The sequence below is a fragment of the Humulus lupulus genome, chromosome 8 (genome assembly GCF_963169125.1).
Source record: "Humulus lupulus chromosome 8, drHumLupu1.1, whole genome shotgun sequence".
In the NCBI taxonomy this organism is placed as follows: domain Eukaryota; kingdom Viridiplantae; phylum Streptophyta; class Magnoliopsida; order Rosales; family Cannabaceae; genus Humulus; species Humulus lupulus.
The window spans coordinates 18,116,222-18,143,868 of record NC_084800.1 but is presented as its reverse complement, the minus strand read 5'-3'; the positions used below and the strand labels follow the sequence as shown (position 1 = coordinate 18,143,868).

The following is a 27,647-nucleotide window of genomic DNA, read 5'->3' as shown; positions in this document are numbered from 1 at the left end:
ATAAGGTAGTGAAATTATTCGTAAATAAATTCACGGTAACTTGTTGGAGCTTGATTTTATGGATCCATGGTCCCCGCATCACCTTTGAGTAAATCATCTAGAATGTCTCAATTAATTGATTTAATTATCAATTATGATTTTTAAAGTTGACTAGGTCAATTTTGGAAATTTTACATAGATATGAGATTTAGAGAATAAAAGAAAATCTTTGGCTAAATTTATTAATATTAATAAATTGGTATCAATATAAATAAATAATATTAAATCAAGTTTCAAATTATAATTAGTTAATTTGAATAAGGATTTAATTAATTAATTAAAAATAAATAAATAAAAAGTTTTGAATTTAGGCCCAGTTGGGATTTAAATTCAAAACAAAGAGATTGGGCCCAAGTCCATTTATGGCAGCCCAAGACTTTTATTTTTGTTTATTATTTTTAATTAATTTAAATTTAAATAAATCCCATTAAGTTGCCTATATAAGGAATATGATATCTAGAGTTTTCATAAGCAAGTGAGTTTCAGTTGATTGGTAAGTGAAAACCTAGACAGTCTAACATTTCTTGGCCAATCTCTCTTCTTCTTCTCTTCAAGATCTCTATCTCATGTGTTGAGAATCAGCCCACACTAGTTCTAGGTTGATCAAAGGCTTGGTGAGGAAGACTGTGTTGCTGATTTTGTTCAATCTCTTGATAATACTCTGCTACAGAAATGAATCAAGGGTTAGAGAGATTGAAGGATGGAGTTGTTCCAGTTCCGCTGCGTAATGTAAGTTTTTACTTTACTCTGTATTTGTATCAATTTCATAGGAGCATGTTCTAGGAATTTGCATGTTTGTTTGATAATATGTAAATTGCATGAAAATAAATAAAGATTCTGCAATGAGTTTTTCTAACAAGAAAGTCTCTCTTTGCTTCTCTGTTAATGGGATGACAGACAGAATAGAATAATACATATATAGGGGACCGCAACCCTAATTTATAATTCGAGATTTTCAATTTTGCCCATTATAAAATAAAAAATTTACTTTCCTGTTTCTACACATTAAATTCATGACACTTTAATACCCTATTGTTATCACTGTTTTGCCCCGGAACACATGGCACCACATAATGAGTCTATGGGCTCTTTCGTAGAGATAAAATGCACCACATAATGGGTCTATGGGCTCTTTTGTAAAGATCAAAGGCCCAGCCTAAGCCTAATGGACAGGGAGGACGAGAGGCCTAATGGCCCAATTGTTAGTGAGCCCAACACTGTCCAATGGACGCCACCATAATGAGGGAATCAGGACCAAGGTTTCGGCCCAACTCATCTTCCCAATCCAATTTAATGGCATCATCTGGGATACGAATAAGGGTGAAACTCAATCCTCTGAATGGACTGAAAAAGCAGTAAATAAACCCAAGATTTGAAAAAACGAACCGGGGTCCTAGTAAATGAACAGGGACATTAGTAAATGAACCCGGACCTGGCATCCTGGTTGGCAGGATTGAACTTCCCTGACACTGACACATTTCCGAGAAACACGAAGTTTGGTCTCTCCAACTAACCTCCAGAAGAGGTTACAAACGGAATGTACGCTGATACTGGGGAACCGTACTGCCACTACTCTGACGGATCCTGTCCCCAGGATCTCCTTAGAAGCCCGCGCGGACCAGTCTGAAGCTACATACTGTTGTCAGTTGTAAAGCGTGGTTATGCCCAAGCCGACCTAATAGGGCCTGATTAGTGTGTATTATTTAATAAAGTTCTTTGTATTAAGCCTCTATTAGCGGATGAACCATGATTATATCATTATTAGGCCTGGGTTAACCAACTACCTATAAATAGGACTAGTTGTGCACTGCAGAAGAGATCCCATAATTTTCTCTTGTAAGCAATTACTCTGCTCGAATTCGCAGAAAACTCCATTGCTAAAGCTCTCCATGCTCTAATACAATAGACTCGTGGACTTTAACGCCCCAATCACGTAAAAACCCTTGTGTGATTATCTTTAAATCATTTTTTTTGGTTTTCTTATCTTTCGTAATTTTAGTTTTTGAAAAATTTGGTAAACACTTATGATATTTATAATATAATTGGTCACTTAATTTTGTATCACACTTTATAATATCATTATACATTATACATATATGCTCATAAAATAAGATTTTAACCCAATACGAAAATCTAAACAATTATTAATTTATTGGTTACAAAATTTGAATTGCTGTATAATTTTCTACAAATTTATCGAACATAAAATTTTGTTTATGATTGTTAAAAATGGAGGGTGCAAAATAGTATTAAAATAAGAGTAATAATATATGCACTGAAACTTTATATTTAAACATTAGGCACAATCACGTGGGAATTTTTTTTTTAAACATTGAATCTAGTTTAGATAAATGTAATTGTTTTAAAAGAAATGTTACGTCATTGTCTTAAGCTGAATTATGTTTGCTTTTGTATTTGTTGGTTTGCTATAATAAGAGTCACCACTTAGTTGTGTATCATGGTCATGCTAGTTTTTGTGGCTAGCTATGCTCCCACTCCAAGCTGTACATTGCTATGCACCCATGCCTGTGAAGGGCAGGTAAAAAGCAGGGTAAGGACATGTTTGAATAATAAATAAAAGAAATCAATTAATTGCCCCTTTTGGTAGCTCGGCCAATAACAAACAGTATAATATATAGATATATATTAAAAAAGGGGGTTGAATCTCATCTTGAATTTTGATTTTTTTTATTATTATTATTGTTCTAACATGGGAATACGGTTGAATCCCGCCTTGGATTACATGTTGATCGTTACGAAGTTATAGCCATTATACTTTGACCAAATAATCTTTAATTACCAGACCCTTTCTACCCTGTTGACCAGGGGAGGGGCTAATTAACTTGTACAAATTTGTTGGAGTGTGGACTGATCATGTGATAAATTTTGGAAATATTTAAATGAATAGTTCAACTTTTTAAAAGCTAAAATAATATATGATCAGGATCGTCAAACTAGCTAAAATAATAAGTTTATAGATAACGGAATATATTTAAGGATAATTTGTTAACACTCAAACTTAAATAAAATAAAATAAATAATTAAAAAAAATTAAAATATAATATTTTTGAGATATTTTATAATAATAATTACTTAAAAACAATAAATAATTAAACAACTTAAAATATAATATTTTTGAGATATTTTACCATGATAATTATTTTAAAATAATAAAATTGTTTTATAACTTAAATTCACTTATTAGAATAATATCATGTTAAACATATAATATAATTTATTATCAATTAGCAACAAATTGTTTTTTTTAAATACTAGCAAAAAACTTAAATTTAAAATCCATGTATAATATTTAATATTACATTAAACATATAATATATAATCTTTTGTTGTCACTCTCAAATTCAAAAACTAGAACAAATATAAATTTTTAAAAAATGAATAAATTATTTAATTAAAATATGATATTTACTTAAAATTTATATGACATTAATATAAATTTAATAAAAATAATTAATAAATTTTATAAATAAAACTAAGCAAGCATGCATATTGCACTGCACGTAACTTGTATCTAGTATATATATATATATATATATATATCTCTTCTATATAATAAGTGTGTAGATAACAGAAATTATTGGTTTTAACAGTTTTTATTTTTTTAATGTTAACTTTAACGAAATATTCTTATATTTAACGGTAGTTTGTAAACACTCAAAATTAAATAAAATAAAACAAATAATTAAAAATTGAAATATGATATTTTTGAGATATATTACAATGATAATTATTTAAAATAATAAATAATTAAACAAATTAAAATATGATATTTTTCATATATTTTACAATGATAATTATTCAAAAATAATAAATAATTAAACAAATTAAAATATAATATTTTTGAGATATTTTAGAATGATAATTATTTAAAAATAATAAAATCATACGTTTTATAACTTAAATAAAATTTAATTAAACTTAAACTCACTTAAATTTAAAATCTACGTATAATATTTAATATTATATTAAATATATAATATATAATCTCTTCACTCCCAAATTAAAAAAACTAGAACAAACATAAACTTAAACAAAAATAAATAAATTATTTAATTAAAATAAGATATTTATTTCAAAATTTATATGACATTAATATAAATTTAATAAAAATAATTAATAAATTCTATAAATAAAACCAAACAAACGTGCATTGCACATTACTTGTACCGAGTATTTATATATATACTAGGTAAAGCAACGTGCAATGCACATTTACTTAGTTTTAAAGTTGTAAACATTGTATATAATTTTAATAAAAACGAGTTCACTATCTTTTTAAAAATATATATATTTTTATAATCGAATGAATTATAGTTCTATATTATATATAAATATTTATATTAATAATCTTTACATATATGACATCTAAACATAACGTTGACATAGATATATATTTACATGATTACATGACATATATATAAAATAGAATAATATTTAAAAAGAAATTGATAATAGAAATAAAATAAGAATATAAAAAATCATAGTGTAGACAGTAGTATATATGCATCAACTATTTTTACATTCTAATATATCTCGTAATATCCTTTGGTGAATTTGATGAAGAAAAAAAGCTCCAATCACTTGATAAAAACAAACTATCACACAAATTTATAAGATAAAAAAATAATATGCATGTCTTTATTATTTTTAAATAAATATAATTTATTTATTTAAATTATCATAAAATATATTAAAAATATCTTATTTTAATTAATTAATTAATTTATATTTATTTAAGTTTATGTTTGTTCTAGTTTTTGAATTTGGCAGTGACAACAAATGATTATATATTATATGTTTAATATAATATTAAGTTTGATTAAATTTTATTTAAGTTATAAAATATATGGTTTTAAATAAATATGATTTAATTATTTAAATTATCATAAAATATCTTAAAAATATCTTATTTTAATTAATTTTTGTTTAAGTTTATGTTTGTTCTAGTTTTTGAATTTGACAGTGACAACAAATTATTATATATTATATGTTTAATATAATATTAAGTTTGATTAAATTTTATTTAAGTTATAAATATATGGTTTTATTATTTTTAAATAATTATCATTGTAAAATATCTCAAAAATATCTTATTTTAATTTGTTTAATTAATTATTTATTTAAGTTTAAGTCATGTTTACAATCTATTGTTAAATATAAGAATATTCTGTTAAATACAAGAATATTCCGTTAAAGTTAAGTGGAAAAAATTTAAAAACCGTTTAAACCAAGAATTACAATTATCTACACATTTTTTTTATATAGAATAGATATTTTGCTCCTAGTATATATATATATATATATATGACAATTCTTCTATAGGGGCTTCACTTTAAGCCCTACCGGTAGGGTTCTCAGTGTTTCTCGACCCGTGAACAGTTTTCGGCGCGACTTTTTTTTATGACCGTGTATATTGTAGCTATTTAGACATCTTGCAAAATTTCAAAAAATTTCGAATAGTTTACAGTACCGAAAGCTAGGTTCAAACATGTTGTTTTTCACGTACATAAAAAAAATTAGTCACGCGTGCAACAACATGTTTGAACCTAGATTTTGGTACTGTAAACTATTCGGAATTTTCTGAAAATTTGCAGATGCTCTAAATAGCTACAATATACACGGTCATAAAAAAAAATCGCCCTGAAAACTGTTCACGGGTTGTAAACACTGAGAGCCCTACCGGTAGGGCTTAAAGTAAAGCCCCTATAGGACAATTCTCCTATATATTATGCACGTGGAAAATAACATGAACCTAGTTTTCGGTACTATAAACTATTCGAAATTTTCTAGAAATTTGTAGGATACTCTAAATAGTTATAATATACACGGTCATAAAAAAAAAAATCGCGCCGAAAACTGTTCACGGGTCGAGAAACACTGAGAGCCCTGCCAGTAAAAGAATTGTTATATATATATATATATATATATGATATAGCTTTACAACATCGTAAGTTAAATTGTAGTTGTCCAAGAACAAAATCTGAACACCGGAAAAAACAAACAAATATGAGATTTGTTGTATCTCAATGATATATTCATATTCATATATTTACATGCGTTAACAATATCGTAAGATAGCATATAAAAATATAATAATATTATCAGCCAATTATATTATGGTTCAAATTTATTCATATATAATCGTAGCAAAAAACTGGATTAAACTAATTACAGAACATGCTAGAGAATAATAACTATAAGCCGTCTTTTTTTTTTGTCCCGATGAGGCCAGTATTTGTCTCCTTTGGAGTTTCACTCGTTATGGCTGTTGAAAGTCGATGAATAAAATTTTGGGTCCCTAAGCAGCCAAATTGAGGGTTTAGATAATAGACTTGGTATAGCGGAAAGAGAGAGAGAGACACCAGAACGAGAAACAGTCTAAGTCGAAGGGTAGATTATGCCTATTCAACCTTTCAACCTTGACATTTTTATTTGACTTTTTTTGCTTATTATATTAAACTCTTCCACTATAAATACCAACTACCAACGATAGGTATTCTCCATTCATATCCTTCAAAGCCATTTTCGACAACACCCCTTTCTTCTTTCTATCACTCTCAATCACGGATTCTATAGTTTGAGGTTCAGATATAGATAGCTAAATCAGTACAGAGAGGTAAAAAATGGTAACCCTTCAAGCTTCAAGCGTGGTTTATATGAAGGTCAGTAGCACTGGCTCATCCCAAACACGACGCCGTTTGGGAGAATCCCTTGCTCCAAGAGCCATTCTTCACCTACCAAAAGTCCAGAACTCGGCCGCGAGTACTACAACTAGTCCCACTAATCCATTACTTTCTCTTCCAAAGCTTCCATACTCTTTGGGTTTTCCTGATCATCGTCATCAGGACATGGATATGAAGAGATCCAATCTTAATTCGTCGGCCGTACAAATAGAGAAGATGTATGCGATCTTGGAGGCTGTTTCAGACAGAGTGGAAATGCACAAGAACATCGGAGCTCAGCGTGACAACTGGAACAATCTCCTTCTGTCATCGGTTAATTCGATCACTCTCGCAGCTGCAACCATGGCGGGAGTCTCAGTACTATCACCCTCCATAGCCCTGAAGCTCTCTTCCACGATTCTCTATTTGGCAGCCACTGGAATATTGGTGATCATGAACAAGATCCAACCGTCACAACTCGCTGAAGAACAAAGAAACGCCACTAGATTATTCAAGCAACTACAAACTGAGATCCAGACCAAACTCTCCATCGGAAACCCTACAGCTTTGGACGTAAACGAAGCCATGGAGAAAGTTTTGGCGTTAGATAAAGCATACCAACTTCCGCTTTTGGGCGCCATGATTGAGAAATTCCCCGAGACTGTAGAGTCTGCTGTTTGGTGGCCGAGAAAAGTAGGACAGCAAAAGCAAACATCACAAGTTGGATACAATAATAATGGTTGGAGTAAAAAGTTGGAAGAGGAAATGAGAGAGGTTTCTAAGGTTATAGAAAGAAAAGACGTGGCTGAATACTTGAGGCTTAGTGAAAAGGCCTTGAAACTCAATAAAATCCTTGCGATTTCTGGACCGGTGTTGACTGGTTTAGCAGCTGCAGCGACTGCTGTTTCCGGTGGTATTGGCAATACTCATGGGGTAGGAGCGGCGGCCACGGTGGTTGGAGTGGTGGCGGGAGCTTTGGCGAGCGTTGTGAACACATTGGAACACGGTGGTCAGGTAGGGATGGTGTTTGAAATGTATAGGAGTAATGCGGGTTTCTTCAGGCTCATGGAGGAGACAATTGAATCTAACTTGAGAGAAGCAGATGTGGATAGAAGAGAGAACGGTGAAGTGTTTCAAACCAAGGTGGCTTTGCAGCTTGGTCGGAGCTTGTCTGAGCTCAAAAATCTTTCTTCTTCTACTTCCAGATATGTTAATCATAATGGCTCAGATTCTGAAGAGTTTGCAAGCAAGCTTTTCTGATCATATACATATATACATACCTACATAAAGTCTAGTCATGTAATTATAATTATTCTTTGATTTGTATCAACTTGTACAAATATATATACAACACAAATATTTGTTAATGGAATTGTGATTATTTAGTATCATCCTTCATCTTCTTTAAATTATTTTTTTTGTCGGGGATAATTTAACCACATTGAATGAAATCGCATTCAAAATGAAATAGAATTAAGAAGTTAATATTTAATTTGGTTGAAATTTTAGATTTTTCTTTAGAGATAAATTTTAGATTAATTATAAAGTAGAATGGTTTTATTTATACTTCTAATTAACTTTGGAATGAATAATGATATGTGCATCCAAAATATGCACTCAAATATTATACATAGTGATGTGTCACTGCTTTTTATTAAAACAGTGGGTCTCTTTTTTAATAAAGGGAAATTTTCATAAATATGGCTTTTTAGCCATAATTGTGCAAAAATATGGGAATAAATCTTTTTATAATATGTATGGAAGATTTTATACAAGGAAAACTTAGAATATGGGAAAAATAAGTATATGCCATAATTGAAATTTAAACAACAACACATCAGCACAAATCAGGGGTACACATGTAATTACCCTGCTCATTTTTATTCAATCCTCCTCTCCTCTGCTCATTTGCTCATGCGTGAAACATGATCAAAAAAACACGTTACTATTTCTTCCATCTCCGGCAAGCAATTCTCCGGTGATAGCTTCCTTCTCCGGCAACGAGTAGTATCTCCGGCGATCACCGGCGATCACCACACCAATCGACCAACTCTAGCAAAGGTTTGACCCCATCTTCTGACAAAAAAATGCAAGAAAAATCCGATCACTAAACAAATGGTCCCTTTCTGCAGAAATCAAAAAAATTCCAACATTCTTCCAATCAAACCAGCTGCAATCTTTGAAGATTCCGGTGTCCTGCATATCCACTACACGATCAAGAAAACAAGGTTAGCAAGAAACCATTTCCTCTGTCAACTCTGTTCTGTTGTCATTTTTTTTTTTTTTTTTTTTTGCAAATTATGTTCAATCTACTATATTATTTGCAACTATTATCTTGATTATAATAAAAATGATCATGATCAAATGTGCTTGCTGGAAACAAAAACAATTTATAAACTAAAAAATAAAAAAAAAATATCGAAGACTGGTTTGTATACATTGATTAACCAGAAAAAAAACAAGAAACATTCAGAAACATTACGACAACCAGTTACTTGGAATAACATGCAATAAATTCAACTCAAATGTTTCAGTACGGTATGCAATTACAGATTAAGGGAACCAGTTACCTTCCCACTGGTTTTTCTACATTCATTAACCAAAAAAAAAATAGGCAAGAAACAAGAACTCTGAAAAATTATTTGATGTATCTGGGAAGATTTACTACAAAAACAATCAGTAACAATAGGGTAACCAGTTACCCTGAAAAACAGAAAATAAATAAAACTAAGAGGAAATTACAACTATATAAAACTAAGGGTAAAAATAAGCAATATATGATTCATTATTAAGGTAACCAGTTACCCTGCAAAAAAAAAAAAACAAACAATGTGTAAAACTAAGTGTAACAAGTTACCCTGCAAACAACAATCAATATATATAACTAATTTGAAAAACATAAAATATATAAAACTAAGTGTGACCAGTTACCCTACAAAAGCTAAATGCTTCAGGATAATATGTGATTAAATATTAAGTTAACCAGTTACCTAGCCCATTTAGAACCAACTAACTGCTTAAAAAATTGCCAAATTTTACAGATATGGACAATATTACTTCTTTGGTTCAATATGGAGGCAATTGGAATGAAAACAACAAGTACCAAGGATACACAATGTCTGGGATATTAATACCACCAAATTGTTCTCTTGACAACTTGGTGAATCTGATAAAAAAGGAGATAAAGGAAAAAACAGCAACTATTGAAGTTTCTTATCAAGTAGAAAAAGGAACACCACCAATGAAGGTTGTAACAGACAATTCAGTGTTGTTCTTCCTGGAAATAAAGAAAAAAGTTGCTACTAAAATAACAGACTTACCATTGTGTGTCACTATAATTCAAGAATCAAACAATGAAAATGACCTTCTTCTACTAGCAAATCAGAAAGCTACAGCAGAAGAAATGGAGGTGGGGACATTATTAATGCAAGCAAATCAAGCTTCCATCAATGAACAAATGTTACTTGAAGAAGGAATGTCAAGCACAACAAATGAGGGCATAAATGTGTCATACATACCCCATTTTGCTGAAGAAGTAGCTGATTTCATAATTGAGGACAATACAAAAAGAAAAAAGAAGTTGGATGAAATCCACCTAGTAATATCTGATTACAGAGTGAACACAATAGAGCAAGGACAAATTTACAAGGATAAGAACACAGTCAAATCAGCCCTTAGCTACTATGCAATGCTGCATAACTTCCAGTTCAAAACAAAAAGATCAGAACCTAGAGAGTACCTAGTTACTTGCGCAGATGAAAAATGCAACTGGTTGGTGAGAGCATCTAAGTACAGAAATCAACATTTATTCAAGGTACGGAAATGCAATCCAAATCACACTTGCTCTGTTGAAATTGTTTTGGAAGACCATAGGCAAGCAAAAAGCATCGTAGTTGGGGAATTAATAAAGAATAAGTACAAGTCAATCAAAAGAAATTACACTCCAAATGACATCATGAATGATATGAATGATGACTTTGGAGTAACTATGGGATACACAAAAGCATGGAGATCAAGAGAGAAAGCTTTGCGTCTAGTAAGAGGGAACCCCGATGATTCATATCAGAAGTTGCCAATATATCTTTACATGTTGAAAAAAGCAAATCCAGGAACAATAACACACCTACTCACAGACAAGGAAGATAGATTCAAATACCTATACATAGCTTTCTCTAACTCAATCAAGGGTTGGAGATACTTGAGGCCTATAATTGTTGTTGATGGAACTTTTTTGAAAAATGCACATGGTGGTACCCTGTTTTCAGCATCAACGTTAGATTCAAACAACAACATTTTCGTGTTGGCTTTTGGAATAGCAGACTCCGAAAATGATAACTCATGGCTATGGTTCTTCTCCAAACTGCGAGAAACCTATGGAGAACCCGAAGGTATGATAGCTTCAACGATATATTCTTGTTTACAAACAAACAGGAACATTTTACCAAAACAAAATACACAAATACATGCTATTTCTTTTAGAATATGACCAAAGTAACTGGTTACCTTCACTAAAAAAAAAAAAAAAAAAAAAATTGAAAAATACTTGGTTTTTGTTTTTTTATATTAAAATATGTGTACTACACAGGATTGGCTATAGTTTCTGACAGACATAAGAGCATAGACAATGCAGTACATATGGTGTACCCAAATGCTTTCCATGGAGCTTGCATGTTTCACTTACTCAATAATTTGAAAGGCAAGTATGGGAGCCATGGAGAAGAACTACAAATGAAATTCATTGCAGCAGCAAAAGCATACACACAGACAGAATGTGAAAACTACATGAAAGGCCTTGATAGAATTGATAGATGCATTAGGCCCTATTTAGAAAAAGCCAAGTATGAAACTTGGGCAAGATCATACTCGCCAACAAAAAGATACACCATGATGACATCCAACATCGCAGAATCACTCAACGCTGCACTAAAAGCTGCAAGAAATCTCCCCATTGATATATTGGTTGAATGCCTTAGAAGTTTGGTTCAAAAGTGGGTTTGGAACAACTCAAATAATGCAAATGGAACATTCACAAAAGTCTCTACAGCAACAGAAAATGAATTGAGACATGACATTGTTTCAAAAATGAAGTATGAGGTATGCAACTAAACATATTCTTACAAATCCTTATACTGTCAATTGATGGTAACCAGTTACCTTCCATAAGAACATGAAATTTTTTTTACACAGAAGCATAACTAGTTACTTTAAATCTTAAGTCTACTTAAAATGTTTATTATCTGATTCTAATTCATGACAAACTATTTTTAGGTCTTGCCTTTCAACACAATAGAATACCAAGTTCGTGATCAAAAGGGGATAAATTTCACAGTAAATATACATAATAGAACATGCACTTGCAATAGGTTCCAAGAAGATGAAATACCTTGTGGCCATGCAGTAGCTGTCATTGCAAAAAGAAACTTGAGTGTCTATGATTATTGTGCAAAATTCTACAGAACAGAAACGTTGAAAGCATTGTATCAAGAAAATGTTCATCCTTTGCCCCATAAAGATGAATGGAATCTCCCACAACACTTGGACATACTAGTGCTGCCTCCAAATTCAACAATCCCTGCAGGAAGACCAAGAAAGAAACGAATAAGATCAAGAGGGGAAAATAACGTAATAATCACCTGTGGGAAATGTGCACAACCAGGACATAACAGGAAGACTTGCAGGAATCCTCCATTTCAGAAGCCAAATAAACAGAAAAAGCCAAAGACATAGATTCACATTCTACAGAAAAACAAACCTTTCATAGCTTTCCTCATTGAAAGAGATACTTTCATATTCATCAAGTATCATTCAGAATTTTAATAAGATTGTTTCAAAATAAAACACATTGATTGGTTATGCAAACTTATAAAATCCTTTCAAAATAATTTCTTGGATTTGTTTGCTATCATTTTTCAATGCTACAATCACTAACAACAAAAACAACGATATAGGTAACTGGTTACCCTGAAGTTTCAATACAAGGTAAATTACCCCACTATAACAATCTCAAAGCCAAAAAAAAAAGAAAAAAAGAATTAAACCCTTTACTTTCTTCTATCACAAACTCGTCTATATATAATATTAAAGTTACTTTAATATTAATATAATAAACTGGTTGCATAACTATTAAAAAAAGACAAGCTTAGGGGGAAAAAAAAAAAACACTTAAGTAACCAGTTACCCTCGGTATATTATGAAACAAACAGCCTGAGTACCTAGTTACCCTCCAATATCACCATTAAAATTAGTTAAACAAACCAACTAGGAATTAGTTTCCCTCAAATTATTCCATAAAACAGTGGAAAAAAATACAAAAACAAACAGAAAACTAGCTACCTGATTTAAAGGGTTATCTAAAATATATATTAATAAATGTAATTAACAAACAACAAACCAATGGGGAAAAAATTAAAAAGAAAACAATTAAGTAACCAGTTACCCTTGGTATGTTAGAAAATAAACAACCTGGGTACCTGGTTACCCTCTAAATTATTCTTCCAAAAAGCTAACAGCAAAAGAATTAACAAAACGATATACTAATATGTATATATAAAATGACCTTAAGAATCCCAATGTTTTACATAAGAAGAAAATTAAAAAAGCTAACTGTTAAACTAGAAATTGATTCACCATTTAATTACAGTTGTAGAAAAGATTAAAAAACCAAAAGAAATATAATATCACTAAAAGCCTATGCAGCAATTTTCATTCTTTTCTGTCTCCTCTCCAGAAGCTTCTCAGTGAACTCATCGCTAGTTAAGTATCCCTCAAGTTCTTTGTTCTTTCCATGATAGTACAAGCTGACAGCAATGTCTTTACGAAGGAGGCGAACATCAATATTTTTAGGCATCTCATTCTCCTTCCCAAGAATTATTTGCTCAGCAAAATAAGTACAGAACACACCACAATCACTGCATAATAGAAAAAAGAAAAAGAAAAAAAAAACAACTAAGAACATATAAACAAAACAGAACACAAAAGAAAAAAAAAACTAAAATCAAATAAACAAACTAACCAATCAGTCTGTTGAGGAATGCCTTTAGCAATGCTCAACTTCAAAGCCTCATTCTCTACCACATCATACGGGCTAACATCAAGATGAATATCTTTACGAACATAGAAATCAATCATCTCCAGAAGAAGAGGAATCAAAACAGCAAATGCCTCAACGACAGGTAAAGTCTGATTTTCATGCTTTGCACCAGACATTGAATCATACACCGTAAGAGATCTCTGCTGTACATTAAAGTGCAACAAAATCCAATGCATAAGACCATTCACATTAACAGGCATGACAACATCATCAAGCAAATTCCAATGAGTTGCACAAAACATGGATTCCCCCTTCATTATCTTCAAAGCAACGCATCTCTCATCTATTTTAAATGCGCCACTACCTTTTTTCTTAAAATCTTCATACATAAACACTATGTTTTGCCCAAAACAAGTGTCAGTCGTAGATACTCTTCTCTTCAAATCTGTAGACAATTTAACCTTTCTCCTCAAGTAATACATCATCACATCAATATGCTGCATAATAAATAAAATACATGATTATAAAATGATATGGGTAGAAACAAATCTACTATGATTTGGGTAACCAGTTACCCAATGAACTACAACAAAGCAAACAGTAAGGTAACTGGGTACCCAATAACATCATAATATATAACATAAAATAGATCACCAGACTTATTACCTTGTAAAAAAAAAAAGAGAAAAAAAAAAGAACTCCAACATGAAAAACCAGATAAATTAAAAAAGCGAGAATCTCACCGATGAGTCAACGAATTGCCCAGAGAAATAAAGGCTATGAAACCAAGCCTTCTCAGAAATATGAACAAAAGTGAAATTAATTGGTGGCTCCACAGAATTATCATCATATTTTTTAAACCTGAAAAATACATTAAAAAACAAAATAAAAAGCTTAACAAATTAATCATACATATTACACATATAACAAACTTTAAAACAAATAATGGTTATACATACTTGTTCCTTTTCTTCAAACCATGATTAATCCAGGAATCAAACTCAGACAGTTGTTCTTTAGTGTGATTATCACCAAGGTCATTGGAAAAGGGACAAATATTATCCAATATCGTCCTCTTTCTTTTTTGTTTCACTCCAACTTCAGAAGATCCAAATTTTGTTAAGAAAGGAGATTTTACAACAGCGCTTGGCTTCGCTTGCCTTTTCCTTCCCAAAATCAGTCCAGTATCAACTGCTTGTGCATCATCATACTTCACAATTGACCACTTACTTTTATCCTCCAAAGAACTACTCTCTTTAAGTGGCCTCTCAACTGAATCATTAATAACTCTCCATATTGCATTAGACACATGAAATGTGGGAGTTTGAGGACTTGAGCATACACTTGAGTCAACCTTAATTGGCTCCTGAAAAAAGAAATAAAAATATACAACCAATACTACATTACAAACAAGAAAACACAGAGGAAAAAAACCAATTGCTTAAACAAAAAAAACGAAAATAAGATCTTACTTTAACAGTAGAAAAAAATTGTGAAGCAATCTGAACGGAATGCTCCAAATCAGCCCCCAACTTCTCACCAATATCAACATTTTGGTAACCCCCGGAGGAATGACCATAAAAAAAATCCTAAAAAATACAAAAACCAGCAATTTTTAAACAAAATAGAACCAAAATAGACATCATAAAAGGGAAACACACACCACAACAGAAACCAGTTACCTCCGAAGAAGCCTCAGCATGCATAGGATCTTCAAACTCTCCACCAACATTATGATTACCAGCTGCCATAGATGCCTTAATACCATCCAACAAAGATATAACAGAAGCAAAATCAGATGCAAAGGCTGCCTTCAATTCAGAAATTGCAATCAATATAGACTTCTGCGAATCTTGCACTTCAACCAATTTTGATTGAATGGCAATAAGATCCTGATGCATATCTGAGGAACTAGTAGCATCGTCATCGGGTGGATCTGTCGGCGAAAACTTGCTTTCAAAAGACAACCCTCTCAGAATAGGCAGTCTCAATTCTTCAGTAGTAGGCATTATGACATTAACATCATACTGCAAGAATCAATTTTTTTTTAAAAAAAACAGGCAACACAAAAATAAATGAGACAAAGTAACTAGTTACCCAACTATAAAACAAACATAATAAAAAATATAAAGAAAACGACAAAAAGAAAAGAAACATTGAAAAAATAAAACAATATCAATACCTCTTCCTCCAACAGAACGTTATCAACCAAATACTGATATGACACACTTCCCCTGCTTGTCCAATTCAGAATCCTTGGAAACAAACAATTAACCCGTCTACACAAAGCTTGAGAACAAGAGGGAATTGTCTCATATATCCATATAAGGAAAGCAATAGGGAAACCATAGCACTTATAACTATAGTTATCCAGTGATCCATCAGCTTTCCTAGGAACACAATCATACATGGCATTCCTATCTTTCAAAACTGCCCGCATCACACATCTAGTTCTTTGCCACAACACTTTCCCAAAAGCAAACTTCTTCATCTCAGCAAAATTGGAATCAACCATGGCAAAGAATGAGTTGTCAACGCGAGTCTCAGTTTGTGTCCCGAACAAAAAATTGGCTAACAAATGAACAATAGCCAACTTAACGACAACCTCGTCACCTTTCTTCTTCAAGTTTTTATCATTGAATGCACATGCAACCTCCTCTTTCCTAAGCTTTTCTTCCTTCCTGGGTTTACCTTCGTACAACGGAAAAAGAGATTTCCTAAGCCCTAAATCAGCCTCTTTGAACATCCCAAAGTCAACACTGCCCACACATTTCAAACCAGTAATCAGGGCAAACTCACTGATTGAGAACCTAACTAATGTGCCACCCAAGTTAAACCAAAACTCGGATTCTTCATTTTTTTGATAAACCTCCCGAAGCAAAACACTATGAAATAACTGTGCCTGAAATGTAATATCAGGCATATCCAAAAAGTGACCAAAAGGAGTTCTTCGAAACATTGCTTTTTGTTTCGAACTTAAAACTGCCTTAATCTCACTAATAACAGACGGCTTATTCCACTGTTGGACTTTACTTCCAAAACGCCTGTCAGGTTTAATTCTGAAATGCGCATCCTAAAAACAAACATGAGAATCAATTACACACTGATAACATAACAGTAAACAGAATAAAGAAACTATGAATAATATGAAGGGGGGAAAACAAACAAGGTAACTAGGTACCTATTATAAAATAACAGTAAACAGAATAAAGAAACTATGAATAATATGAAGGGGGGAAAACAAACAAGGTAACTAGGTACCTATTATAAAATAACAGTAAACATAATAAAGAAACTATGAATAATATGAAGGGGGGAAAACAAACAAGGTAACTAGGTACCTATTATAAAACAATAAATGTAAACAACTAACTCGGTACCTAAAAATCCAACAAAAAAATATAAAAAATAAAATAAAAAGAAAAGTAGAAAACATACAGAAAAATGAAAAGCTAACATTAAACTAAACAAAAATTATACAATAAAATCAACACAAAAGAAACTAGGGACCACATGATAACACATTACAAGACACTAAAACTTAAGAAACATAATAATACGATTAAACCATAAAAAGTAAACAGGAACCACAGAAAGAAAAGCAAGGCCAAACACATATAAACTATTAACTTTAAAAAAAAAAAACACTAAACATCAACAACTAACAAGGAACCTAAAAAAGCCAAAAAAAAATAATAAAAAAAGAAACAGTAAGGGCATAACATAGATAACAGGGAAACTTAAAAACATTAAAATAACAACAAATGATAAAAGTAAATCAATTGAAAAAAACTAGGGACCACATGAGAACACATGACAAAAAAAACTAAACATAATCATACACTTAAACCATATCAAAGAAACAAAGCACCACAAACAGAAAACAATACCTCTAGAATGCACTTTGAACTTTGTTTTATATGTATGTTTTTCTAGTTACCTAGTTACTTTGAACTTTGTTAAATGTCGAACTGGACATGAATGAAATCAGTAGTATACGACAAGGAGTATGAGGAAGTTTTATCATTATTTAATTGACAAAACCACACACAAACACACATTAAGATATTTATATATATATATAAAAACATGCTCTAAACTTGAAGTTACAGCAAGTCAGAGCCAGTTTCATCATAATCTAATATAAAGATGAAGGCATATGATATTAATCATATATGTGGGAATTACAAATATCATATAAGATTTCCCTCAAGGGAAACATGCAGCAAAAAGGAAAAACATACAAATACACATAGGAAAAAACAAATCAAGGTAACTAGGTACCTTTACTCTACTCTGACGATCTTTCTTTGTCCCAGCAGCAGTTCTCTTGATCCTTGAAGAACCCTTAACTTGAGGGGAAGAACGCAAACCGCCATCAACACTTGTTGATGAAGAACCAACATTACCTCCCTTAAAAAACATAAACATAAATTCAAAAATTGAAAAAATAAACAATGAAAACAACATACAAATAATATTCGATTCCAACTCAAAAAAACAAAAATCAAACTAACAACCAAACCAAAACACTGAAAGAAACACGATACCTTAACGTTAGCTCCTGCATTGTCGGCAGGAACCGTCGGAGTTCGAGGAGATCGGCGCATTCCGACAACAATCAAGACAGTTCACCAAAATTTCTGAAAAATCCAGACGACCAAACTCCTAAACAACAACTACGATGACCGAAAACGACTCCAATCACACCAAAATACTCATCAACAAACCCCGAACACCAAAAACTCAAACCGCATGCAACCAACTGAAAAAAAAAAAAGAAATAACGCTCGGGAAACAAAGGGGAAACAACTGATCGGAAAAGGTAAAGTAAAAAAACTACCTATGTAAAATTTTAAAAAATTACATAAAATAAAATTACCTAACTACCCCTGGAATTAAAAAATTATCATTAGAAACAACATATGGCATAATAAAGACATCTTAACAAAAATATGGGAAAAAAAACCACAAAAGTGATAAAAAAGTATAAAAAGCCATACAAAAGTTAAGATGAAAAAAAAGCCATATTTTTTAAAATATCAATTAAAAGTCCATATAAAATGTAATTTCCACTTTAATAAATGTGGTGCACATATCATTACTCCTTTCGAATTAATATAATTTAAAATATATATAAATATATAAAATATACTTATAGTTAAGAAAGGTAGAGGAGATATATATATATCTCTTCTATATAATAAGTGTGTAGATAACGGAAATTCTTGGTTTTAACGGTTTTTTATTTTTTTTAATATTAACTTTAACGGAATATTCTTATATTTAACATAATATTTTTATATTTAACGGTAGTTTGTAAACACTTAAACTTAAATTAAATACAAAAAATAATTAAAAAATTAAAATATGATATTTTTGAGATATTTTACAATGATAATTATTTAAAAATAATAAATAATTAAACAAATTAAAATAAGATATTTTACTATGATAATTATTTTAAAATAATAAATAGTTAAACAAATTAAAATATGATATTTTTGAGATATTTTACAATGATAATTATTTAAAAATAATAAAATCATATGTTTTATAATTTAAATAAAATTTAATTGATTTAAACTTACTTATTAGAATAATATGGTATTAAACATATAATATAATCTATTGTGAATTAGCAACAATTTTTTATTTAAAAAACTAGCAAGAAACTTAAATTTAAAATACACATAATATTTAATATTACATTAAATATATAATATATAATTTTTTGTTGTTACTCCCAAATTCAAAAACTAGAACAAGCATAAACTTAAATAAAAATAATTAATTATTTAATTAAAATAAGATATTTATTTCAAAATTTATATGACATTAATATAAATTTAATAAATTCTATAAATAAAACTAAGCAAACGTGTATATTATACGTTATTTTGTATCTAGTATATATATATAGGTATAGCTAAATGAGTAGTTTTAGACTAATTTTGTTTGGGTCTATAGACAACTTGAAAAAAAAAATATTATAACCATATAATGAAATGGCCTTCCATCCATCTTTATTGTGTTGTATCTACTATCTAGGTATAATAAACAATTGTTTCCCTAGATTTATATATATACATATATATTTCAATGATATATAAATGGTAAATTGGTATTATGTGTAGCTATAATTATTCCTTTAAAATTAGAGGAGTTCTAGCAACACTCTAATTTATAATTGAGTTATTTATTTTTGCATTTTCATGTGTTAATATTAATTAATATTTCCATGCAGATTTAATATGCCAATATTTGCATTTACATTATCCAAAGTTGAAAATACAGATTCAGATAAAATCAAGAGATTGGGATAACGGAGATTGTTTATGGAATGAAACAATGTTAGGAATGAAAGGTTGAAATAATTATCTGGGAAATAGAATGGCGTTTCCGCAAAATTGGCCCCCGGGCCAGCTTGTAGTATTGGGCCATGGGCCGAATTGTAGCATTGGGCCTAGGCGATGTTGACGAGATCCCGTTTTATTGACTTTGTCAAACTTGAGTTGCAGGGAATGTGTGACCAGTTAATTTTTTTTTCTTTCTAATAATAATTGTAAAAACAATCTGTAAATGCTCAAAACAATACCACAATTGTTTGTACATCAATTAATAATTTGTCAAGTATACTCCGTAAAAATGTATAACTAACCTTGTGAAAAATGATAATAAGGATTGGGTTTTAGAAATAATTGTAAATTATATTTTATAGCATTTGTACATTAGTTTGTCTTATTTTGGTAATTTTTGTTCTATTTTAATTAATAATTTGGCATTGAATGTACCCAGTTTGGCATCAAATAGATGAAGTCTGGCATTGAATAGACCAAGTTTGGTATTGTACTATACCCCATTCTGGCATCGAACTAATCTAGCTTGACATCGAACTACAAGTCACGTGTCGAATGGACTCAATCTAGCAACGAATGGACCCTGGTATAGAACCAGACCTAGTCTAGCATAAAAAGGTCTAAGGGATAAGCTACATAAGCAATATATTGATTTTCTTCTCCAGTAACGAGCTCGATGTGGTAGCATCGACCTTTGTAGCGATCAAGGCTGGTAAGCCCGTCAGTCCATATAGTTGTCCATGTACCAGTAGAAGATTCAGCAGCTACCGCAACCCCAGCTTCTTCAGGGGGAACTCCAGGTTGAGGAGTTACTCGAAATGCTGCCAAGATATCAGTATCTTTGGTTTCATAGTCCGGAGTGTAATAAGTCAATTTATAATCTTTAACACCTGCTTTGAATCCAACACTTGCTTTAGTCTCTGTTTGTGGTGACATAAGTCCTAGTATCGAATGAACCCAGTCTGGCATTGAACTAGATCCAGTCCGACAATTACTAATAATTAATATTTATTTCTATTTGGCTTATAATAATTAATTGAAAGAATAATAAAACTAAGAAAACTGAAATTAACACTAATAAACTCAAGAAACAATTTTTAAAAGATAATTCAATAGAATTAAAACTAAGGCATTTAACTTCATCTTCTAATGTAACGCCCTGGTTATCCCAGGACAATTACGGTGAACGAAGAATTTAACTCGTTACTCGAGTCATTTGGTTAAAAACGTGCTTCTAGGTTTTATTAACAGGGTAAGGTGGAAAACCAATCAAAAAGAAATGATATATTTATTTAAAACATAAAACTGTTCATGGGCCCATAAAAACGTTTACACGTTATTTACAACTCAAAATGGTCATTACAGTTTAAATATACAACCCGCCGACCTAAGCGGCAAAAATAGGGTAAACCCCCTAGTTCCTCTGAGAACTCCTTGGCCGTGGTGGTCAAGCGGCCGCATATGTACACAACACCACCTAAGCTGTCCACTCAAGACTGGGTGAACTTTTCTTTCCTTTTACCTGCACCACATAACACCCATGAGCCAAAGCCCAGCAAGAAAACATAATATAGCATGAATATAATATCAACAATGACCATAATAATCATTCAGGACTTTCAGTCCAAAACAGATGAGTGACAGTTGAAAAGTCACTAAGGTGGGTTCCGTTCCCTTTAGCCATGTGACGATAGGGTCACCTGGGCTTTACAAATAAGTGGTCCTTTCACTAGCTTATCAAGATAAGTGCTCGATGAACTAGTCACCAATATAACCAACCACATGACCATAGAGTCACAACCATGGGATTCCGCTACCTAGCCATGTGACAAGCAGTCACCTAGGCCTTAGGCCCTGGCTCTGAGTAATTAGTCCTAGACTAGTTAAGCGCTTATAAGTTTCATCGACCTTAGGGTCGGTCCAGCATTAATGCTCCTAGAGTCATTCAATGCTAATATCAATTAGATCTAATCTTTTATCGGCCCTGCGTTCAGGACGCTTATGCCGTTTTTGACTCTCAGGTCAGTAATACGCGGCCAATGTCGTCCTTGACTAATCAGTGCCATACACAAGTAAGTAAGATCTGCTAAGCATTTAATATGCAATCAATGTCTACATTTAACAACCAACATGCCTCAACAACAATCATGCATGTCATATACACAGGGTGCAGTTTTCTTACCTCTGATTCAAGCGAGAATGAATAAAAGAACGACCCTTGAGAACGATCAACCCTTAAGTTCCTTAGCGGTCACCTAGTCATAACCAAATATGTGACACCATCAATAAAATGAATAACAAAGGTTCCCGAACCAAGATCTAGCCTTCGGGACATCAAATCCCACTAATCCGGTAGTAGGAACGATCCCGATGCCTAAAACTAAGCTCCTAAGATCAAAACACCCAATTGGCCTCAAAACCCTTCCTGAGCCGCGGCCCCCAGCCACACCAAGAGCAAGGGCCGCAGTGCCCACTCTCAGTGCCGCGGCGCCCAACACAGGCAAAATTCCTCCTCCTGCTTCTTCGAGATTGGGCCGCGACCCCCACCCGAGAACCTGCCATAACTCTGGTTTTCTTCATTTAAAACCTTCCAAAAACATACCTAAACACTTCCAAATCCAAAAATCAAAGTTCCCAAACATCCTAATGATCCAAAATCACCAAATCCCTAGGCTCAAACGAATCAATAACTCATCGATTCACAAAATCCAATTCAGAGCTTAGAAACTCTAAAAACTCAAAACTTAAAGCTTAGATTACCTTTGATTGGGTTGTTTTCCATTAAATCTTTCGGTCAAGAAGCTTCTAATCTTTCCTAGGATCACTATGCCTCGATCCTCGCTTGATTCCGACTCCTAGAACTCAAGATTTCTTCGAAATTGCCTCAAACGGTAAAATGAACTAACGGGAAGAGAGAAAGTGTTTTAAACGTACGGTTCTATCTGACGAACTACTTCAGGCTTAAGTAACCTCAAATAAAACCTAATGCTCGTGGTCCCAAAAACACCCCCGAGGACATAATAGTCAAAACTTCCAGAATTTCCTCCTGATCTCAATAACTCCCAATTTATCATCAAATAAACATTCTCATTACTCAATATCCCAATAAATGACCCCGTTATGACAAAACCGCTAATTTGTAAAATAAGACCCTCTCATGCCGAATAGCTCGAATATATCCCCGTAATAATGGGATCTCATCCATAAATCTCATTATGCACCAAAATACACAAATATGCCATCAACGGGCCAAATTACCAAAACACCCTAATAATCAAATGTGGACCCACATGCATGCATTTAACATCATATTATAATATAATTCACATAAACATGCATATAATCATTTAATGGCGTAATTAAACAATTATGGACCTCCCGGCCTACTAATCCAACCTTTAAACCGCATTAGGGATTTCGGGGCATTACATCTATCCACTCAAACATTTCATCAATATGATTTCCACTAATCTTCTCCCTAGTCCTTATTGTGACAGCGTACCAACAAAAGCAATTTATATTCATACTAGGATATATAGATCTCAACATATATGCGGACTTTCTATATCTCTGTGATAAATTCAAACACACATCAGCCATTAAGAATGGAAATTCTAAAAGCTGCACAAACCATACAAGTATTCTCGTACAATATCAAAATTTGTGTTTATTCAATTACAACACAATTAATTCTCACTTCTCAGATTTCAAATTAAAATCATATAGACATGTAATAGATGGTCAGTGAATCACAAACATTAACCATACATTTGAATAAATCACAATATAGAAGAAAAATCATAGAAATTATATTAAATCAATAAAGAGTTTCAAGAGACTCCATTAAAGGCCTAGAAAATAAAATTAGTGTATATCCAGATCCATAGCATCCATCGAATCATAAAATAATATCGAAAGAATAAATTAAATAAGAAATGAAGAAAAACTCTTAAAAAAGTTTCCAATCTTGATCTTCAAGTGCTTAAATATGTTTATCTTGTTTTCCGACCGCCAAAAGTACTTATAATTTCTCATAATTATGTATTTATAGTAACCCTACCGATTATATGTGAAAATGCCATTTTGCCCTTTATAAAATTAGATTTCTTGGGTTGTACGGACCATGGGCGCTGCAGTGCTCCCTATATAGCGCTGGGGAGCTATTTCGAATCCCCTGGAAGCTTACTCTCTGACTTCACCTGCACTGTGCGTGCTAGTATTGAGCGCTGGGGCGCTAATTTCTCAATTCCCCCTCTGTTTGCATTAGCACTGCAACTCTACTAATTAGCGTTGGGGCGCTATTTCTAGTTTTGTAACAACTTCCATTCGTCTCCAAAATCGCTCCAATATTTCCACAACACTCATAAACTCTCCCATGAATGTGATCACTTCAAAATTGTCCATTTTTATCCTTTTTCGAGCCTATATTTTATCATTTCTCTCCAACTCACCTTCTCTACCATTTATTCTTGAAACATGATTCAAACAAGCGTAAAAATGCACAAAACAATCCTAAATAACTAAAACATAACCTAAAACAATCTCTAAATTGAACCTAAATTGACCTTAACATGGCTTCAAATGGATACAGTCTGGCATCGAACTAGAACAAGTCAGGTATCAAATGGACCCATCTGGCATCGAATATAACCATTTAGACCTAGTCTGACATCGAATTGACTCAATCTGACATCGAATTAGAATAAGCCAGGATTATAATGGACCCAGTCTGGCATCAAAAAGACCCAGTCTAGCATCACATTGACGTAGTTTGGCATCGAACTAGACCCAATCTAGAACAAGTAAGGTATCAAATGGACCCACTCCGACATCGAATAGACTCATTCTTGCATCAAACTAGACCCATTCTGGCATTGAATTAGAACAAGTCAGGTTTATAATGGACCTAATCTAGCATCGAATAGACCTAATTTGGTATCAAATCGACCTAGTCTGGCCTCAAACTAGACCCAGCCTGACATCGCATTGAACCAGCCTAACATCGAATTGCACCCAGTTTGGCATCAAATGGTCCCAGTCTATCATCAACGTAGACCCAATCTAGCATCGAATGGACTTAATCTTGCATGGAATTAGAATAAGTCAAGAATCGAATGGATCCAGTTTTACATCAAACTAGAACAAGTCAGGTATCGAATGGACCTAGTCTGACATCGGACTAGAAGAAGTTTGATATGGAATGGACCCAATCTAGCATCGAAGTAGACCCAATCTGACATCGAATGGACATAGTTTGGCATCGAATTACAAAAGTTAGGAATTTAATGGACCCACTCTGCTATCGAACTAGAATAATTTAGGCATCGAATGGAGCCAATCTGGCATTGAACTAGATTAAGTCAAGAATCGAATGGACCAAATCTAACGTATTATTAGGCCCCATCTAACATCGAATAGAACCTGTCTGGAATCGAACTAGAACAAATCTGTAACGCCCTAAACTCCAGGGACCGTTACGGTGTGCCTTGTAAACAGTGCTAAACTCGCTAATCGAGTCATTTGGCCAAAATCGTGTAACTAAGTATGATTAGCGGTTTAGGGATTAAAAATTTTGGTTAAGATATAACGTTTCATTAGAACGTTTATTATATACATTGGGATCCCAAAAATATAATTTTAAAGGTCTATTACAAGAAAATATTTACAACCAGCCGATCTATGCTGCAAAACAGGGTTAAACTCTAGCTCCTCTCCTTCAAACCTCGGCCGTGGCGGTCGAGCAGCTGCATATGTACACATCGTCACCTAAGCTCTTCAGCTCAAGGATGGTCCAGCTTTCTTTTTCCTTTACCTGCACCACATAGCACCCGTGAGTCGAAGCCCAGCAAGAAAACTCAATATGCTCATGAACAGTAATAACATGCCATCAAATTATAAGGCACACGCCTAGCAGATATAACCCTATTCAAGCAGGCAAACAGATTCACGTAACGATGGGTATCCAGGATAAAGAATCCTGCCCTCCTGAGTGGACGACTATCAAGTCAATCTCAATCAGATAAGTGATTTATCACTGGTGGTTCTGGTAACCATACCGGGCTGTTAGCCCTGAATAAAAGAGTGACAGTGGTACAAGTCACTAAGGTGGGTTATGTTCCCAATATAAATAAGTGATCATTTCACTAGCTTAAATAGGATAGGTGCATGATGATTAGTCACCAACATAACCTTCCTCATGACCCTAGAGTCATAACTATGGAACTCTGTTCCCTAGCCATGTGACAAGCAGTCACCTAGGCCTTAGGCCCTGGCTCTGAGTAACTAATCCTAGACTAGCCAAGCGCTTATAATTTTCATCGACCTTCAGGTCAGTCCAGCATTAATACCCCATATGAGTCATTCAACGCTGATATAGATTAGATCTAATCTTCATTCGGCCCTGCGTCCTCGACGCTTATGTCGTTTCTGACTCTTAGGTCAGTAATACGCGACCAATGCCGATCCTGAACAGTTGGTGCCACACACACAAGCAAGCAATGCTACCAAACATATATCATATGTCAAATATTTGAATATAGGGCATTCAGCATGCTTACTTAACAACCGCTAGCATTATTAGGACCATGCATAAACACAGAGGCTCAAGCTTTGAACAATCTCATATTCAACAATCATAGCATGCCCTAATCACATATTTCTTGTGCATTACATGCATCATATTTAACCACTTGTCATGCCTCAACAATAATCATGCATGTCACATTTAATCATCCAACATGCATCAAGAATAACCATGCATGTCATATATACACAGGGTGCAGTTTTCTTACCTTTGGTCCAAGCACAGGTTACCAATAAATGAGCCACAAGCACGATCCTGATTCCAAGCCCCTAGTGATAACCTAGTCACAACCATAATATAAAACCTCATCAAAATGACTAAATAAATACTTCCAAACCCAACCCAAGCCTCCGGGACAACAAATCCCACTCAACTAGGTAGTAGGATCGATCCCAGGCCCTTAGAGTTAAGTTCCCATGCTCAAAACATAAATTTGGCCAAAAATGGCACCAAGCGCCGCGACCCTTAGGCAAAACAGAACCTCCACCTGCTTCTTCAAGCCTGGGCCGCGGCCCTACCTCGAACCAGCCATTTTTCCCCGTTTTCAACCTTTTAAAACCTCCCAAAAACATATCCAAACATCTCCAAACTCAAAAATCAAAGTTCCCAAACATCCCCATCATCCAAAACCAACAAAACCCAAGTCTCAAATCACCCAAAAACTCATCAGAACACAAAGTCCAATTCAAGCTTAAAAACTTTAAAAAATTAGAACTTAAAACTTGAATTACCTCCGATTGAGTTGTTTTCAACTAAATCCTCTGGCTAATAAGCTTCTAATCTTTCCTAGGATCGCTATGCCTCGATCCTCGCCTGATTCTGAGTCCTAGAACCCAAGTTATCTTTGAAAGTACGACCGGGAGACAAAAAGGGAACTTAGAGGGAGAGAGAACGTACATAACGTTCTTTTATTCTTTTAAAAGGTTACTTCAAGCTTAAGTAGCCTCAACCAA

At 33.0% G+C, this 27,647-nt stretch overlaps 4 protein-coding genes across 4 annotated transcripts; 2 read left to right on the top strand and 2 right to left on the bottom strand.

Moving 5' to 3' along the window:
* Positions 1-6,474: 6,474 nt before the first annotated feature.
* LOC133794891 (probable F-box protein At4g22030) lies at positions 6,475-8,111 on the top strand. Its single transcript, XM_062232331.1, has one exon. It carries the CDS (start codon positions 6,684-6,686, stop codon positions 7,980-7,982), a length of 1,299 nt encoding a protein of 432 aa, XP_062088315.1. The 5' UTR covers positions 6,475-6,683; the 3' UTR covers positions 7,983-8,111.
* Positions 8,112-11,575: 3,464 nt separating this feature from the next.
* On the top strand, positions 11,576-12,520 carry LOC133793524 (uncharacterized). Its single transcript, XM_062230854.1, has 2 exons — positions 11,576-11,816; positions 11,991-12,520. Exons 1-2 carry the CDS (start codon positions 11,607-11,609, stop codon positions 12,447-12,449), a joined length of 669 nt encoding a protein of 222 aa, XP_062086838.1. The 5' UTR covers positions 11,576-11,606; the 3' UTR covers positions 12,450-12,520.
* A 359-nt stretch (positions 12,521-12,879) lies between these two features.
* LOC133794890 (uncharacterized) lies at positions 12,880-15,286 on the bottom strand. Its single transcript, XM_062232329.1, has 2 exons — positions 13,735-15,286; positions 12,880-13,630 (listed from the first exon to the last, which is right to left on the bottom strand). The coding sequence occupies exons 1-2, from the start codon at positions 14,253-14,255 to the stop codon at positions 13,411-13,413; spliced, it is 741 nt and encodes a 246-aa protein (XP_062088313.1). The 5' UTR covers positions 14,256-15,286; the 3' UTR covers positions 12,880-13,410.
* Positions 15,287-20,711: 5,425 nt separating this feature from the next.
* Positions 20,712-21,080, bottom strand: LOC133795099 (ribulose bisphosphate carboxylase large chain-like). Its single transcript, XM_062232549.1, has one exon. It carries the CDS (start codon positions 21,078-21,080, stop codon positions 20,712-20,714), a length of 369 nt encoding a protein of 122 aa, XP_062088533.1.
* Positions 21,081-27,647: the final 6,567 nt, after the last annotated feature.

Bases quoted from the DNA above. Each gene is read 5' to 3' on its own strand.
- LOC133794890 (XM_062232329.1), bottom strand. From the start codon at position 14,255: ATGCAGCATATTGATGTGATGATGTATTACTTGAGGAGAAAGGTTAAA. The intron at 13,631-13,734 runs GTTAGTTTGTTT...TCTATTATGCAG, and splicing joins ATTCCTCAACAGACTGATTG to TGATTGTGGTGTGTTCTGTA.
- LOC133793524 (XM_062230854.1), top strand. From the start codon at position 11,607: ATGATGACATCCAACATCGCAGAATCACTCAACGCTGCACTAAAAGCT. The intron at 11,817-11,990 runs GTATGCAACTAA...AACTATTTTTAG, and splicing joins TTTCAAAAATGAAGTATGAG to GTCTTGCCTTTCAACACAAT.
- LOC133795099 (XM_062232549.1), bottom strand. From the start codon at position 21,080: ATGCCAGACTGGGTTCATTCGATACTAGGACTTATGTCACCACAAACA.
- LOC133794891 (XM_062232331.1), top strand. From the start codon at position 6,684: ATGGTAACCCTTCAAGCTTCAAGCGTGGTTTATATGAAGGTCAGTAGC.